General features: G+C 37.8%; 1 protein-coding gene across 3 annotated transcripts in view; it reads left to right on the plus strand.

Moving 5' to 3' along the window:
- LOC131433073 (mucin-2-like) overlaps positions 1-19,096 on the plus strand; it is a 235,204-nt gene that overhangs the window by 214,451 nt on the left and 1,657 nt on the right. For all 3 annotated transcript variants that reach the window (XM_058599833.1, XM_058599831.1, XM_058599832.1), the window contains 2 exons: positions 8,291-8,694; positions 16,313-19,093. In XM_058599833.1, coding sequence (XP_058455816.1) covers positions 8,291-8,694; positions 16,313-19,093 — 3,185 coding nt within the window. The remainder of the gene's footprint in view (positions 1-8,290; positions 8,695-16,312; positions 19,094-19,096) is intronic.

Raw genomic sequence — 19,096 nt, forward strand, 5'->3', positions numbered from 1 at the left:
AAAAGAAACCTTCAAATCTGATCAGCACTTTTCAGCACAAACCTCAACAAACTAAAGGGTCCTTTTCAAGGCAACCAAAATTCTCAAAAAGTTATTTTCGAATGAATATTTCGTTTTGACACAAATGAGCTTATATGGAGCAAACAAATTGCTGCCGAAACATTTAAAACAAATATGGTAAGATAAACAAAGCAGTGATTTTGACAACCTACGTCAACAAATCTTATAACCACATAGGGCTGTCTCCAATAGTTTTTGAATACTCTTAAAACAACGTATTCTTTAACCAGTTTTGCGTTTAAAACTTTTGGATTGATTTCGTGTATGTGAATTCTCTAAAATGAACTGCGCGAAAAAACGTGTGAGCCAAACCACATGATAGCAAATTTCACATTGCATTCTAAGTTTATAGCTCATAGATGTAGATCTCAGGAAAATATGTACTTATATAAACTTCCGTCTGACAGACATTTTTATACCATCGCGTCGCGTATTACTGCGTATTTTGGTGTAAATTAGAGATGGTTTCTGGATCTTTTCTTACAAATCATTTATACATTTTTTTGCATGGTACGATAGCCACTAAATTTTTTAGGAAGGTGCATGGAGCCTCAAGTTGATAGATACATTAAAAAATATATATAATAAAGAGTAAAAACGAAAAAGGTATGGTTGGTTAGAAGAAGAGGTCATGTAAAAATCATTCAAAAATATGTCAAAGATTTTTAACATATTCATTGTTTTTCAAACAAAATTTTATGACACAGAAAATTTTTCAAAAATTGAAAGAAACTACAAATTTTAATAATTATCAATCAAACCGAATGTTTTTATAATTCATTAAAAATTATATGAAAATTAACAAAACCGACGAATATTCATGCAAAAATTCCTGCGGAATGACAAAAAAGGTATCCTCTCACTGCTAGGTAGATTAGGCATGTAAAATTTTTCCCCTAAGAGTATTCACATTGATAGAACACATTTGAAAACGTTTGGGCTGGAAGTAATTTTATTTGATTTTTTGAGCATCCGCTCTACGAAAAAAATTCAATATTTTAAGCGGAAAAGTTTGCCAATATCTGGCCAAATTTTCTCACACTTCCGGTTTTGGTACAATTTTAGTTTTTTATTGATTAATTTTTTTTAACGCATTGAAGTGCTTCGGCTTCTTTTTCTTTTAAATGAATCACAATATTTTTTTTTCTAAAAAAATTACCGATCAACCAACGTCCATAATAAAAAAAGAACGATGAACCACGCATTACCATTGAAACTCTATACGAAGGAAACGCATGGTGCTTTGTTAAGCAAACCAATCAGACATCCAACTTTCGACTTCTTCGTAGGAATCGAAATGCTGCTCAGCCAATGCGAGGCTAATCGATGAAAACAAATGCTAGTCGGAAAAGGCAATGTCTGGTAAATATTTGATTGGTTGTATACTCGTTTGGAACAGAGCTGTCATTCGAAAGAAATGGCAGTCGTCACACTTGTTATAAGCACTCTAGTTTAAAAGATTTCAGCAAGTTTAGGCTCGTTTGAAATCTTCTTTTGGATTATGGACCAAGTTCGACGGTCATATGACTAATTATTCGAGTTGTGTAGAATTAATCGTACAAGTGACGCAACCGACTAATAGCACTACTTACTATCCACACAATTTTATCGGATGTAACCAACGATCAAGTTGAAATGTATTATTTGACATACATTTGGTTTGAGAAATATTATTGACTACAACCCGAATAACTCCAGTTAAAGTCTTTAAATTTTTTTTTAATACAATCAATTGGAAATCATATTATGTTCAATGTAAAAACGTATCTTAGCTGAGTGTAGAAATAATGAAACTTGCATTTAAGTTAATTTACACATGAACTACATGTTGAAAAAACTTGGAATATGTTTTATATAAGAATTGAAACAATTGAAAGTTTACTTCTCATGAGTCTGTCGGGTGTACTTTTATCAAGGTACTTTTGTTAGCTACCCGATTCAATCTGAATTTGTTTAATAAATGAGCCAAAATTCATGTTAGAAATCAACGGATGAATTTATAAGTCGGATAATTGAAGCTTAGTTTAAAAAAACCGTTTAAGTGTTTGTGAATGTAAAAACGGGATAAAATCATCGAGAGTAAAAAAACCAGGCTCGGATTTATCAATGCAAGTATCTATTTTGCTAAAACAGAACAAAAAAAATTTTGAATGCGAAAATTTGCCAAAAATTTAACCGATTTTTAGAAAATAAATGTTTTTATCCGGTTTTTGCATTCAAAGTTTTTACCAGCTGCTGATGTAGACGAGACATGGTTTGCTTGTTTGTTACGGACAACCTGATCTACTCTGTGTTCCCACAACACGGTAGTCGGTAGTGCAAAAACCGGATGAAAACATTTGTTTCACAAGAACCGAAAAAATATTTATCAGGTTTTTGCATTCAGATCATTTTTGTCCGATTCTTGCAAAAAAAAGTTTTCAAGCGACTCTTCCCTGGTAACCAATGAGCACACACTAATGCCACATTTTGACACCACATAATCGTCAATTGGTATTTCAATTACTCTTGAGACTGAATCAAAACTGACTTTGGCAAAATATACGGCAAAGATAATGCTTATTTATGGCTAGTGTAGATTCAGAGAGCTGAATTCTGCTTGATTTAAAACAGAAAAGCTTTCAGATTGCTGATATAGATCTATAAGAATTTTTGGTGCTCATAAAAGGCTATTTTACAGCCATTATTAGTGCTTACTAGTTATCTGGGTTGCATTGCAAAATCCGTGTCCAGATTTTACTTTCAAAGTTTTTTATAATATACAGGGTGATTTTTTAAGAGCTTGAGAACTTTTTTAAACAATAAAACGCATAAAATTTGCAAAATCTCATCGGTTCTTTATTTTAAACGTTAGATTGGTACATGACATTTACTTTTTGAAGATAATTTCATTTAAATGTTGACCGCGGCTGCGTCTTAGGTGGTCCATTCGGAAAGTCCGCTTTTTTATCGACAAATTTTGTTCAGCGATGAGGCTCATTTCTGGTTGAATGGCTACGTAAATAAGCAAAATTGCCGCATTTGGAGTGAAGAGCAACCAGAAGCCGTTCAAGAACTGCCCATGCATCCCGAAAAATGCACTGTTTGGTGTGGTTTGTACGCTGGTGGAATCATTGGACCGTATTTTTTCAAAGATGCTGTTGGACGCAACGTTACAGTGAATGGCGATCGCTATCGTTCGATGCTAACAAACTTTTTGTTGCCAAAAATGGAAGAACTGAACTTGGTTGACATGTGGTTTCAACAAGATGGCGCTACATGCCACACAGCTCGCGATTCTATGGCCATTTTGAGGGAAAACTTCGGAGAACAATTCATCTCAAGAAATGGACCGGTAAGTTGGCCACCAAGATCATGCGATTTGACGCCTTTAGACTATTTTTTGTGGGGCTACGTCAAGTCTAAAGTCTACAGAAATAAGCCAGTAACTATTCCAGCTTTGGAAGACAACATTTCCGAAGAAATTCGGGCTATTCCGGCCGAAATGCTCGAAAAAGTTGCCCAAAATTGGACTTTCCGAATGGATCACCTAAGACGCAGCCGCGGTCAACATTTAAATGAAATTATCTTCAAAAAGTAAATGTCATGTACCAATCTAACGTTTAAAATAAAGAACCGATGAGATTTTGCAAATTTTATGCGTTTTATTGTTTAAAAAAGTTCTCAAGCTCTTAAAAAATCACCCTGTACTTAAACGGGTTTTTCAAACAAGGTTGCTCTCAGCCGATTTTTGTTGTCAGCCGTTCAAATTGTCGTAATAAATAATAAAATCTTTTCATGAGATTGTGTAAACGACAAGAAAAAGACACTCTCACACCACTAGGCGGATAAGTTTTTTTTATAAATGCCCATGTAAAGAGCTGCAATTTCAATGGAGATTCTTTATAAAGTTTTTCTGGTGTGTGGATCTTGTTAGCAGTTGGCCAAATAGTCTAACTTCAATTACACGGTCAAAACCAGAGACGAAAAAAAACTAGTTTTCATTAACTCGAAATAGCCGAAAATGACGACAATTAAATGTCACTTTCAACTCCGCTTCCAATTTATGCGAACGTGATTCATGTTCGGACAATAAAAAATGCGGAGCAGTAGATTCAAAATTGTGCTCTTTCTTCTTGTTTACCTTTTCGGGTTTCAGTGATAATGGCTTACTATCCAGCATCGATATTCAACCGATGCTTCGAGAATCGATAATGACAGCAAACGATTCGCAATGATTGGGGCTCGTATATAATACAGTTCTGATTGTCGAAGAGTTCTGCAAAGGTTCTGGAGTACAATAACTTTGATTTAACATATTTTAGACAATCTTCATAGTCAAACTTTACAGATTTTTATTATACTGAAGTAAGAATGAGAATTGAAATTCGACTGAATTTCTGATATTTTGGTTTCGTGTTGTCGTGGAGTAAACGAGTGAAGATTGGCTAAATATTGTCTTTTGTTGAAGCGAAAGACGAAAATGCTTTGTCTCTAATCGGTAGTTCTGTATGCGATCGTTTACGAATGAGACAGTAAACAAACGAAGGTGAGGCTGTTGGAATGGATTCTTTCATTGAAAACAGCGAACTGGTTCGGCTCTGGTCAAAACCTGTAATTTTATCAGGTCCTCGATCCCATTTCAACCAGAATATTAGTTGATTTTCTGAATTTGATTGGTTAAAATTTGGTACAACTAATCGATTGTTGTTTTAACTAAACTGTCATTTTTGTTTTTCGATCAGCAGAAACGATGGTTGAAACAACTAATTTAACAGTTTGAAAAAAAGTGCTGTCAATTAGTGAGGACACATACCTTTCAATTTCAACAAATATTTTAGTTGGAATAACTGGTGTTGTTATTGAAACAAAATTCTGTTAGTTGAAAAATAAATCGTTTTTTTTTTGTTTTAGACAGTGCGATCGGAAATGACTGATGTAGAAAAACGTTTTAAATCAGCAAAAGTGCCCCGAGGGGCGAGTGCGAAATTATTAAATTTACCTAAAATGAGTATTGAAAGATGATGCCTTCAAACGGTTGAACTAAAGTTATGCACTGATAATTTTAGTCAATTCATATGAGCTTGGGTGCATCAACTGCTGGGAATTGGAATTTTGCGGCGGCAACTCAAACGCGCCATTCAATCGCAGCGCGTTTTGTGTGTTTGAAACCCTTCCTTCCTGTTACTTTTATAAATTAAATGCATGTCAAAAAGCGTTTTATTGCTAATGCATGAACATTATCATCGGTATCAAACAGCTGGAAGTAAATCAGTCTGGTGGAAGTAAATCAATGATTGAATTTGAAGCATAAAATTTTTGCGCATACCTGAAAGATTACGAGATGATCATTCATTTACATTTTCTAATTTGTCACCAAATCTTTTTCATCTTAAACAAGGTTAACTTTATCACAACACCGCTGTTAGATAAACACTTGTTATCATAAATTTCTCAAATCGAATGAACACAATTTCACTAAACGCTTTAGCCATTGATGTTGTTTTCATTGACATTTTGAAGCGACGCGAACAGATTTCAACTAAAAAAGCTGTTGATTCTGCATTGCAATTATTGTTTTGCTTTCAACTGTCTCCGGCATTTGACCGCATTCAAGACAACATATTTTTCAACTACTTGAATATATGCAAATCAAAAACCATATTGGTTGAATCAAAATGAAATTAGTTAAATCAACTATCGCAAAAATCAAAAACTGCGATATCGCAATTTTATGATCAAAGGGTTCTCCGTGTGCTTCCGCCGTTTTTTTTCCAAAATTAAAAGCTTTATTGCGAAAAAGTGCTTACAGATGTATTATTCAAAGTATTGTCCGTCGCTAGCGACAACTTTCTCCCATCTTTCCGGCAATTTTCGGATCCCGGCTCTAAAAAAGGAGTCCTCTCTGACTGACGCTATCCATGAAGCAATCCATTTTTCCAACTCTTCGAAGGATTGAAAATGTTGATCTGCCAGACCGTGTGCCATCGAACGGAATAGGTGGAAGTCAGAAGGGGCGACATCTGGGGAATACGGTGGGTGGGGCAAGACTTTCCATTTCAGCGTTTCCATGTACTTTTTGACCACTTTTGCGACGTGAGGCCGAGCATTGTCGTGTTGGAGGATGACTTTGTCATGTCGCTCTTGATATTGTGGCCGATTTTCTTTTAGCGCGCGACTAAGGCGCATCAGTTGCGTTCGGTAGCGATCTCCTGTGATGGTTTCACCCGGTTTTAAAAGCTCGTAGTAAATCACACTGAGCTGATCCCACCAAATACAAATCATAACCTTGACGCCGTCAATATTCGGTTTTGCCTTCGAAGTAGCATGCCCGGGCTTTCCCCATGATTTTCTCCGTTTAGGATTATCATATCGAACCCATCTTTCATCACCGGTTACGATTCGATGTAAAAACCCCTTACGATTTTGTCTTTGAGGCATTTCCTCACATACAAATAGACGGCGCTCGATGTCCCTCGGTTTCAACTCGTACGGCACCCAGTTTCCTTATTTCTGAATCATGCTCAGGGCCTTGAGACGATTTGAAATGACTTGCTGGCTCACTCTCAACGATTCGGCAAGGTCTTCTTGGGTTTGTCTCGAATCTTCATCAAGAAATGCCTCTAGTTGTTCATCTTTGAAGGTTTTTTCTCTTCCACCACCATGTTTGTTTTCGACATCGAAATCACCATTTTTAAAACGTTGAAACGACTCCCGACACGTTCTTTTACTCAGAGCAGCATCACCGTAAGTTTCTGAGAGCATTCGATGCGCTTCAGCTGCATTTTTTCGAATTGTAACAGAAAAGTAAAACTTCCCGCAAATTGCGAGAATTGGGCACACAAACAGACATTTTCGAGCGTGAATAATACGAAAACAAGAACAGCTGTCGCTGAAAAGGCGATGATAGGCACTGTATACAGTCACTTTGAAGGCATTATCATCTATGTATTTTGACCAGCCTCAGCCGGTACAGCCACCTATCGGAAAACGGCGGAAGCAAAGTTGTACACCTGATAAACTCACTCACTTTGAGAGTATATTTTAAAATTTATCTGATTCCTACTTCTGGTTCCGGAATTATGGGGAGAGGAATGTTAAAAATTTTAAACCGTCTATCAAATTGACAATACAAAACAAATTCGGGACCAATGACCAATTTTTAATTCTATTTTGGGTTTTTCGGCGCTCAGCTCCCGGTTCTGCAAGTGCAACGAAGCTCACTCACCCACTCGATTTCTTAGAGAGCGTTGAGCCGATTTTTGTATATTAAGATTTATATGAAGGGTACTTTGGTATCATACAAAATTTCTGAGTTCTGTATAGATCCGACTTCCAATTACGAGATGAAGAGTGCTTATAGTTTCAGACCGTCGATTGAAGCAACGATGCAAAATACCAAAAATTATTCTGAAATTTGCTCAAAACTATTTTAATATAGGTACCTGAATTCCGGTTGCCGAAATCTCTAAAGCAATTGTTGAAATCATCAATATGGATCTCGAATTTTCACAAACTCAGATTTAAATTTATAGTTTAATTTCTCATACTTCTCGTATTCGCTTTCCGCTCAATTATGTAATTTTGAATTACATGAATGAGTGCAAAATGTCACTCAATGTCTCTATAAGATACTCAGAAGACTGAAATTATTTAATAATCGAAAAGATTGAACTTGTTAAACTGAATTTACAAAAGGTCTACAAATAAATTAGTTCGTCGAATCCAAAGCAGTTAAATTTGGTCATGATTTGTAAAAAATTGTAGGAGTTCCAAAACCTTTCCTTTTTTGTTTCGTTTATAGCTATTTTAATGTTGAGATAATTTACCATTCGAATAGGAAAAATTTTCTGATTCTCTTGACGTTTCTTAACATGACCAATAACTAAATTTGGAGGCCAGAATATGTTTCGACGTTCGACTCTGTAGGCAGGTCTGCCTACCACGAAGGACGGTGAATTGTTTCCGGTTCTTTCAATAGAAATTATGAAAGTCTCACTTCCATTAGTAACACCTGCTCGTGCTCCTTTCGTTCCACCTGTTTCACCTTCTAGCTGTTGTGGCCTGCCGCACTGCTTGGTGTGCCGCACCGCGATTGAATGGGCGAGAATTTTTAATTCAAATCACCTTCCCCACCCATCAACAAGCGCCACTGAAAACTGCATCCAACCAAAAGGAGAGTAACATACGTTTGTGCACATTTAAGTAATTTCGTTTTTTTTTGTTTTTCTCTTCTCCGTTCTCTGCACAGCGCCCAGCGGCCACGACGGAATCGGGCGGAAGACGCGACCAGCCACTATCGTACCTCTCGAACCGGGCCCGACCGTTCGGTAACGAGGATTCACAGCCGTCACGAGGTTTACCGGGATCGACGGCGGCACAACAAAGACAGCCCGGCTCGAATGGCTCGCAGCGGTTGCCACCGTCGGTGGTGCGAAACGGTTTCCGATCCAAGACGGAAGATCAACCCAACCAACAGCAGCAGCAGCAGCAGCAGCAGCAGCAGCAGAATGAGACGAATAACGGTAGCAGCAATCGGTACAGCAAAACCACTTTGAAGCCCAATCGATATCGATCTACCACCACACTGGAGCCGGTCACTGCGAAAAGTACCACGGTTGAGAGCGTCGTGCTGAGGAATCGATTTTCCGGACGGTGAGTTCAACTATTGTTTGACTGGAATGTTAGATAAGATGAAGGATAAATGGTCACACGAATGTGAAACAATGGCAAATCCACTGGTGCAGGTCTAGTGCCCTAGAAACTGGCTACCTCGGTCAAACCATGAATTTGATGATCTTTTTAGATGTTTACAAGTAGAGGGAAAAATCAGCAGAAATCGTTTTTCGGTTGAGAAAACTGAAACCGAACCAGGGTAGTTTCATTAAAAAATAAAACAGTTTTCACGAAACTGTATTGGACTCGTACTTGGCAAGCGGAGATGTGAGCAAGCCCGATTCAAGAATCAGACACTAATTTCAGTTCAATAACGTTGCAACTAGGTTCAAAGTTCACTTCAGGCAAACGGTTTGACAGCAAGCTGGGCGTTAAGCGAAAACGACATAAAACCATTTTTGTTTACTTCGGATAGAAACAACATGTCGGTTTAAAATGACAAAAACAAATAAACTCATGAGAACCGTGAACGTACCTGAAAGGAATTCTTTCCTTTCAACTCCACCAAATTGAATTTCACATCATAATCAAATATTCTGGACATGTGGACGTTCTCACAAAAAGCCGCTTTGTATACTTTCTTTTTCCAAAACTGATCTAAACTGTCTTTTGAAAAGGTCCAAACTATATTCATCAATTTTTTGTTCAAATGGTTACAGTTGGAAAGTAACAAATCCTCCAGTAATGTTTTGTTCAAGTGATGAATGGAAACTAAATGAATTAAGCTTTCGAATTAAAATACTGAAAAAAATCTAAATTTAGTGCTACTCTGTATAAAATCGATTTCGAAATTTTAAAGCTCATTTACGAATAAACACCATGTTTAATTTTAATAAAATTTTGTCTCAAGAAAAGTAATTATGTTCCCTACCAACAGTTCAATTATTGCAAGATAGGCACATTGGAGGAAAAAAAAATTATCTAACAAAAACGTTTTCTTGTCTGAGTTGTATTATTTTCCAGTAAAAGGTTATCAAATTCTACTGTAAAATGAAAATCATAATCATCTGAAAATCCAATGAGGCACAATTTGTGTGAAGATCTCACAGAATACTCTCTCGCTAGTTGCCCGATTGTTGCCAAAAGAATCAGACTAGACGAGAAAAAAATTAGAATGGATAAAGTTGGATCTTGCAAAATACGTACGAATTAAATTTAAAATTGATTGTTTAACATAATTATATAATAATAGTCATTAATTTGTTTTAAATTCATTTGAAAATTTAACTTATTTTAAGAACATATCTAGTAAATCATTTTTTTTTGTAAGATTTCTCATTTTACGCCTATTACTATCTGAAAAAAAAAAACAAATGTTATAAAACTCTGGCCCTTTTCAAAAGATGGTGTAGAAACTCGAAACGTTTTCGGCCTTGGTCGATATCGACTCCTTTGGGAATGACTAGTTTAGATTAATTTAGAAAAAAAACAAACAAACAGATAAGCCAAGTGGCTTTTTGCGACAAAATCTACGTTTCCAGTAAGTTTAATCAAACTCCGAATGGATGATGTCAACTCCGAATATGATTTGGTGCGAAATTCGTTTAATTGAATCCTACAGTGAAAAACTCAGCAGGTTGTATGCAAGACACGACCGATCACGATTACATTAAAAATGAAATAATTCTTAGGTACCCATAATAAATACAAAAAAAAAAGATAATGGTGGATGCACTAAAAGTCACAAATTACAAACTTGCTCTACTTTTAGTGTTTACATTTTTGGCGAATGATCAAAATGACAATTAGATTCTTTCAGAACAATTGATTCTACTCTATTTTGATGCCTTTAACAAATTTTTATATTTCAAAATTTTTGGAAAATATCCTTTAAATGAAAGTCAATTATGATGATTTCAAAGGTACTTAAAAGATCCATTTTGGATACGAACAACCTCAAGATATGAATCTGGACAAATGAAACGATTTTATATCATCATAATTTTCGAGACAGAGAACGTACAAACTTAATCATATTTTAAACAGAGATTAGAGAAGATTTTAAATATTTTGATCGAAAAATGTGAATGTGAAAAATTTAAATAACCGTCAACCAATTAACTTAGTAATAGTGTAATTTTAATGATCTTTCGTTAAAAAGCGTCAATAATCTTCGGAAAGTGTCTGAAAATAGAATGGCAGCAATACAAGGAAGAAAATATGTGACACAGTCCGCAGAACATATTTTGTTACTTTAATTGATTTTCATTTTTGCATATTAAGGAACCAATGCATACGCAACCAAATTTCTTAATTTTGTTCATATTGTAACTTGATTTTATTAATACATGAACGAACATTGTCGTTGTTACAATGCATGTAGTGATAAGACACTTGTTGTTTTGATGTAAATGACAATTCAACTTATACTGGCGGTAACCCGAGTTTAGTAAGGATTCAAATGATATATGTAAAATCGCAGATCAGTTTGTATTGAGCTTATCTCTAATACTGTATTTTATTGCATCTGATAGTTCTATATATGTGAGTGGGTGCAACTTTTTTGTACTAAGTTCCGAATCTTTTGAAGCGTTTTATTCCTGGTGGGACAACAGCTTGTTCAAATCGATACTGCATAACGATTTGCATTGCATTATTTTTACTACACTTCCCTTCTATAAGATTCTTGGAAGCAAGATTAGACCAAAATATTATGCTTTATACGACTAAATCAATTTCTAACTATTCACTTAGGTTACACGATTATTGTTTGGTTTAATAATAGGGTCTGAGGGATTATGCTGAGAGATAGTTCTTTGTATATGTTATTTGGTTTTAATTGCCGCATAATGTCTACTAGACTGCTACTGACATCAGTAGCATAGTGTGGTGAAGAACTACACTTGTTAAACGACCATACTTGTGGACTCGAATTTAGTGTTCGACCCCCTCAAGTAGAAGGTAGAATAGAATTCATTTCTTTCTTCTGATCATGCCTATATGAGCCTGCCTAGGCTAGCTTTTCCGTTCTAAATTTATAACTGATTCAATCTAGAATACCTATTCGTCTTTTCATTTCATATCTCTCTCAGTTAATGCTTGCCGAAAAGAACCAATTAAAATCGATATGATATTTTTTGTATTTAGCCACATTTAATGAAAAAGAATTATCGATGATTATCATCATAACACAACTTTATACTGAATTTATTTGCGCGCCACCGTGTTGTTCGTATGTAAATGGAGATTTCAGTATGCAAACTACCCGTTGACAAATTAAAACATTTTTAAACTTTTTCGAATCAAGTTAAATGAGGAAAATTTATCAATAAATCACAGAGATACAGGCGCTTCAAAATAGGTTTGAAAAATCTATCGCCGATAATTCTAAGTTGGCCTGCTAGTTACCGGAGAATCAAGATAAGCCAAGGGTAAACTAAAGCAGAAATGTATTCGGGCATATATTTATAGATTCCCTTTTGTGCTATAGTTCATACTGCGCAAATCGGACGAGAGTTTGACATCATTCACTGAGACTGTCATTGGCTCGTGAAAACATAGGTCAATTCAATCCAACACAATTTAAATACTTAAATGACGTTACCGCAAAGGTTTAAGTTAAATGTTTTCGAATCGATTGGTAGTTAAATTATATAAATTCTTCAACAAATTACTGAGTTCTAAGCGTTCAAAATCATGACAGAAAAAGTTTACGCGTTTATTTTTACATTTTTTTTTAAATTGACACGAAAACCTCGTACAGTGAAGATTTAGCAAAAGCGACAATCCAACGAGCGAACGCATATACAATCTAGTCATCACCTCACTGGACGAGCTACTTGTTTCGCAGTCAAGCATTAACTGAAATCTAGAAATGATTTGCAGCATTTATTTGGATGAAAACATAGGTCAATTCTAACCATTTTTTCAATAGTATGCTATTGAAATACTGAAACAACGTTGCCATACATGTTCAAGTTAAAAGTTGCCGAATCGATTGGTTGTTAAATTATATCAATCCATCAACAAATTACTAAGTTATTAACGTTCAAAATTATGACGCAAAAAGGTTACGCGGCTATTTTTGAAACTTTTAATTGACCCCCGGCCCCGTATAGTGAAGAGTAGGGCATTTTTAATCCCAAAAAAGTTTGTTAAAATCCATTTGACTATGCCTAAGGAACCGAAGTGAGTTTTGTTTTCCGAGATTTTAAATGCAATCGGATACCTGTACAGCCAAAGCCGATTTGGTTAACCATCAATTAACGTGGTCTTTCCATCGTCTTCTTCAAAAACGGTTTAAAATTTTTCAGCACTCTTCACCATATATTACCGGAACCAGACGTCGGATCTGGATAAAATTCAAAAGTTCGCTATAAGACCATAGGAGCTTTCTTTTGTGAAAATCGAGTGTGGGATCACTTCAGAAAGCGTAGTATTGAATTTCTCTTCAGGAAGGAAAATTTAACCCTGTACCTCGATATATAAAAGGTACGAAACCTGCAGTTGAACAAATCTACTAACATCATGACAATACAGCTCCTTTCGAAGTTAGAAGTGGAGGTAGCTGAATTCGTTTCCACACAAAAACTCATAACAATAACTGCGTTGAACATAAGAAAGTCAAGTTTTACATATTTTACGTTAAAAATGATTTTAATAATAAATAAAATGAAGCAGTATGGTGACTTGTTTTCCTTCGAAAGTGTAGGAGAAATTTTTCCCTAGCGTAGGTAATGGAATTCAAGTATTCCGTATGCATAAAGAGTAATGAACTGAATGTAAGAGAACGTTTCAGAATAATTTCTTATGACAGTGAATAATCAATTTTGTATTCTATTGCAATAGCATCCTGTTACTTTTCGTATTTATTGTTGTATAGCAATGAATTTAATAAATATTTGATCTTAAGCTAAATAGTTGATTTCTGTTACATTTGCATTCCTATTTGTCCTCGATTTTATCACCGGTATACTTATCTTTATAATATAATGATGAGATTCATTCCTTTGAAAGAAAAGTGTAGGGGAAATTTTTCCCTAGCGTAGGTAATGGAATGCAAGTATTCCGTATGCGTTTTGGGAGCCTACTCAATCTCAATTAATTTTCGGAGACGAAAAAATTTTATTCAAATCGCTACACCTACCCGAGCCTATACTACAATACTACAATAAGGTTTGTCTAGTACGACTTACGACAGTATCAACCAGTTAAAAGTGAATAAAAATTTAAAAATGAAATACTTGTTTCGATGCATCTTCTCGTCCGAGAAGAACAACTAGAAGATTAACATTGAGGTTAAATAAAACGTGTAGCGATATGAACAAGATTTTTCCGTCTACGAAAATTTATTGAGATTGAGTAGGCTCCCAAAACGCATACGGAATACTTGCATTCCATTACCTACGCTAGGGAAAAATTTCCCCTACACTTTTCTTTCAAAGGAATGAATCTCATCATTATATTATAAAGATAAGTATACCGGTGATAAAATCGAGGACAAATAGGAATGCAAATGTAACAGAAATCAACTATTTAGCTTAAGATCAAATATTTATTAAATTCATTGCTATACAACAATAAATACGAAAAGTAACAGGATGCTATTGCAATAGAATACAAAATTGATTATTCACTGTCATAAGAAATTATTCTGAAACGTTCTCTTACATTCAGTTCATTACTCTTTATGTTACACTTGCATAGTTGTTTGAACCACGCCATGCAGTACTTAGGATCTTTTTTTTCAAATCCCTAAATGGTGAATTTTTTCTCACCAGCTCTTTCGCTCATTTCTTCACCTCCTCATCCTTGATCCCACCTATGTGCATCTTCAGCGAAGTGAGGAGATTGAAATCTGATGGAGTTAGATCAGGAGAATGCAGGTAGTGGTTCAACACGTAAAACGTCCCATCTCAAAAAGGTACAGGAGTTTCTTCGTTGCGTTGGTCGTGCGAGGTCTGGCATTGTTGTGCAGCTGGCAGACTCCCTTCGTCAACATGCTCATTCTTTTATTTCGAATCGCCATTTTAATTTTTTTTTACATCTGACAGGAGCTTTTTTCTTCGCAATGAGGTAGCTAATGATGGCGCGAATTATGCACAATCAACATTTTTCGAGAGAGATGATACTGCGTCAAGAGTTTTCAACAGACCAACCTCGTATTGGTCTCGTTTTGAAGGGGAGGGATCAGGCTACACGGCAGTGTTGCCAACATGTCGAAAAAGTATTCTCTACTGTTGTGACACAGTACACTTACTCACTTGACGTGCCTCGTACTAACAACGAATGCAGGAACAGCGGGGATAAAAAAATCGATTCCGATGTTAGAAATCTTAGATGTTTGAACTCTACCTTGAAAAACAAAAAGTTTTGGAAAAAAAAACAAATAAATTTTTTAACCACTCGAACATGGTCTTTCTAACGAAATGGAAACAATGTGGTTCTAATATTTTTTTATGAAGAATGATTCTGCCAAATACTACGAGTTTCTAAGAGATATTTTTCCTATGGAGTAAGAATAACAACGATTTTTTGCTAGATATGATGGTTTTTATTGAAATTATAGTCGTGAAAGATGAGAAGTAAGATGAAAAATAAAGTAGCATTTCATCAGATGAAACTATTCTAGAAGTTCGAAGAAATCGATTAAGAACAAATGTGTATAAAAACCTGTTTGTTCAAGAAAAAAAATTATCGTGAAACGAGAAATAAGATTTGATACGTTTGAGTTATGCGTCGAGTGAAAGAAAAACGTATGTAAATGTTGCATTTTACGACATGGAAGCAGGGTCCGATGCATCTATTCTTCGCTCATTGAGTTCTGTCCGGAGAAAGATACTAAGACCCCAACCCCTAATGCTGTTTATGTTATTTTATTAAAATGAAAAATATCTTGATGCTCACCAGTGTCGCTTTTTCGTATTGGTGGGACCTGAGGAAAAATTAATTTGTGTGCCCTAACCGTCAACCCTAGTCTTGTCGCGGGCCCCTTAAGACTACTTGGGACTACACACTATAACACCTAGTATTTCCAACTCTACCTTCATGGAACTACCGTTAGTTATTACTGCAGAATTATCGGTGTTCAGTATGGACGTCTGCAACGTTCTATCCTACTCTTTGTATCCTTTGGCTTTGAACCACACGCATCACTCCAGGGGATCGACCAGGAGAATGCCCAGGTCGGTACGGCGATTCCGGAGTCTCGACGACCCAGCGTTGGTTTACGTCGCAAAACTACTCTGCCAGTCCCCGATGATAAATCTAGCCTACACCGACTGAAAGTTCCCCGACGACGCAAATTTTTCCGGAACCGACGCTTCCAAAACCCGTAAACGATTTGATCGGCAAGATGCCTGGATCGGTCCTGTGATTCTGGTTTGAGGATGGCTTCACTGGCGCCCCGATGATTCATATCGGCGCTACGTCGCAGTCTACTCGTCTAATCTCCGACGAAGGCACCCTATGGGTCCGGGGAATGTGCCCCTACTGCCCTTCAGTAAAAGCGGTCCAGTTGTTCACTTCAGTTTTGTCAGATACATTGTGAGTAGCAAAAGGCTCACAATTTCTTGCACCTAGCATACGACATCCATCTAAAATCTTCATTGGGGAATCCAAACTTTTGTCTAATTCGACTTTTGTTTTGTCATTCCAGAACACCAGCCCCGAACCCATTCCGGCAAGCATTCGATTCCAAGCGGGTGATCGCTACAAACAGTGCCACCACATCGCGTGGCACTTTCGTCAATTCGATCAAAACGAAACCACCGACCAGTACATCGACGTCCACAACGACGAGCACCACGACGAAGGCGGCTCCGTTATCCCGATTCATTCATCTACCGGCCCGACCGGTGATCCCTTCGATCAACATCACCCACAATGGATCGGCAAAATCGGCGGAAGTGATCTACGACTACGATGACTACGCGGAGGACCCGAAGGACGGAAGTGATTTCGCGGACGATCAACAGGAGATTAGAGACTTCAAGACGACGACAGCGCAGAAAAATAATTCTATCAGTGCTGGTAAGGATGAGAAGAAAGCGGTAAGCAGCACGACAACCGTCGGTGCTCCGACTAGTACAACGGGGAAGGAATACGAAAACGAGGAACGCGGAGGGAGTCTTAATAACATTAACGAAAACGAGTATTATGACGTGGTCAATGAGAACGACGGGCAAAGGAATTCGGAGAAAATCGAAGATCATACAGTTATTTTGACGGATAACTTCTATTTACCGAACTCGGGATCGGAAGAAATAACCGATGAGGAATTTGGTGAAGAGGAACTAGAGGAACAACACAATGAATCGAAGAAAGTTGAGCCTCTCGTGCCTCAAGTACAGGAAGATAAAAAGTCGGAAGCGGAACCTGCGTACGACGATGACTACGTCTATGATGATGAGGAGCCTGTGATTAGTACGACGGTGCAAGCAGACGTAAAACCACCGTCGCCATCGGCGAAGGATGAGTTGTCAGCCGATATCGATACACTATTTTACTCGGAGGAGGATCCCAAGGAAGAAGCTGCCATCAATCATTCCGGCGAAGATTCTGTGCCTTTAACCACCCGGGCAACCACAACGGAAGCGACTTCCACGACCAGTACGACTCCGACGTCAACGACAGAATCTACGAGTCAAGAGGCGAGTAGCACAACGGAACGAACGGTGAATAGTTCCGTAGAAGCCGAGCTAACTTCCAATGCAACCACCGAAAGTTGGGTCGTGGTTGCGTCAGTTCAAACTAGCAGAAGTGTGTCCGGAGCTCGCTTTTTGCCATTCCCTCAGGTGGAACAGGAAGAGAAGAAGCAAAGTTTATCGGAGCTGGATTCGAAAAATAGTAACGAAAATGACGAGCTTGAAGTGACTACTTTGAGTAGTCAGGAGGTTGACCGAACCACGGTTGCCCCGCAGGAACCCGTTATAGCAGTGACGGATGATTCGGATGTTCCGACTACGGAAAAATCGTTTAGCCATCTATCGTTGTCCACGGAAAGTATCAATGACAAGTTGGATCGTGTACAGTCGGAATTGTCGGTTGGGGTCCTAACGGGTAAATTACCGGTGCTGAAAGAAATGACGGTAGATGATTCGAAGAACCCAAGCTCCCTTCCGTCAGTGGTCATAAGAAAATTCCAACCGAGAGTTACAACGACAAAGAAACCTCGTCCAGGTTTTACGACCACCACAACAAAACCAACAACGAGCACGGAAAATTTAGTTAAAAAAATTAATTTTGATGCTATTGCGGTAGATGACATTTCGTTCTTGCTACCACCCGACTACAAGCAGAAAAATGCATACAAGACGAAAAAATTCGGAGCCAGTAGCACGACGCATGAACCTTTGGCCGCTGCCAAAGTTGTGTTGAATGAAGAACCGTTGAGACCGGAGTTCGGAAACCGATTCCGACCGGCCAACATTAGTAGATCGTATAAAAGTAACGCTCCGATTCAGGAGTTGAGCTCTTTGTTACCAAAAGATTACAGATTGAATAGAACGGAAGACGAATTGAAGACCACCAACAATCTGAAGGAACTGATAAGCAAAGTAAGGGTGGGCGAAAAACCAAACGGAACTTTGGATCTGCTCAAAAAGGCTCAACCGGTGGACATCAGCTCATTTTTACCTCCGGACTACAAACCACCGGGCGAATCGGGTCCCAGCACGAAACCCGCCAAAGCTAGTGTTATCGAAGACGACGTGAGTAAGTTGTTACCTCCAGGGTATAAAAACTTTAAGACTTCGAAAAAACCAACAACAACAACGACAACCGAGGTGCCATCAGTCGTTGACGACGATGTTAGTAAGTTTCTGCCGCCAGGCTACAAACCACCGAAAGGAGAGCTCGTTGTCAACGAAAACATTGGCAAATTTTTACCACCGGGCTATAAACCACCGAAGACGGAAGCATCCACCAAAGCTTCAATCGTATTCAACGAAGATATCAATAAGTTCCTGCCACCCGGATACAAACCACCAGCTGAGGACAAAATACCGGCTCCGGAAATTATTGATCCCTCAACGCTGTTCAAACAGGTCAAGTTCAAAGACGTATCCGCACTTTTGCCGGATGGCTTCAATGAATCTAAATCTGAATCCGGTTCCAGTAACAATAGCAGCAGCAACAACTTCAAGGTTGTCTTTCCCAGTCGACCGGGAATCAAAAAACCGGGTTCTGGACGATCAACAACAGCCAAACCGGTGCATGCCGAGGGACCAGGAGCTCCTGACATATTGATCCGTAAGGGACCACCCACTCGAGCTACAACCGAGTTCACCGGATGGCCAACGCCATCGACTACGCCACTCTCGATTGAAAAACTGCTCGAACGTCAAAAGCAACAGGAGCTATTGGAGAAATTGCTAGTGGCTCCCAGTACTACAACGACTACAACTACTACGACTACCACGACGACCACAACACCGAGGTA

Source organism: Malaya genurostris, chromosome 2, assembly GCF_030247185.1.
Source record: "Malaya genurostris strain Urasoe2022 chromosome 2, Malgen_1.1, whole genome shotgun sequence".
In the NCBI taxonomy this organism is placed as follows: Eukaryota; Metazoa; Arthropoda; class Insecta; order Diptera; family Culicidae; genus Malaya; species Malaya genurostris.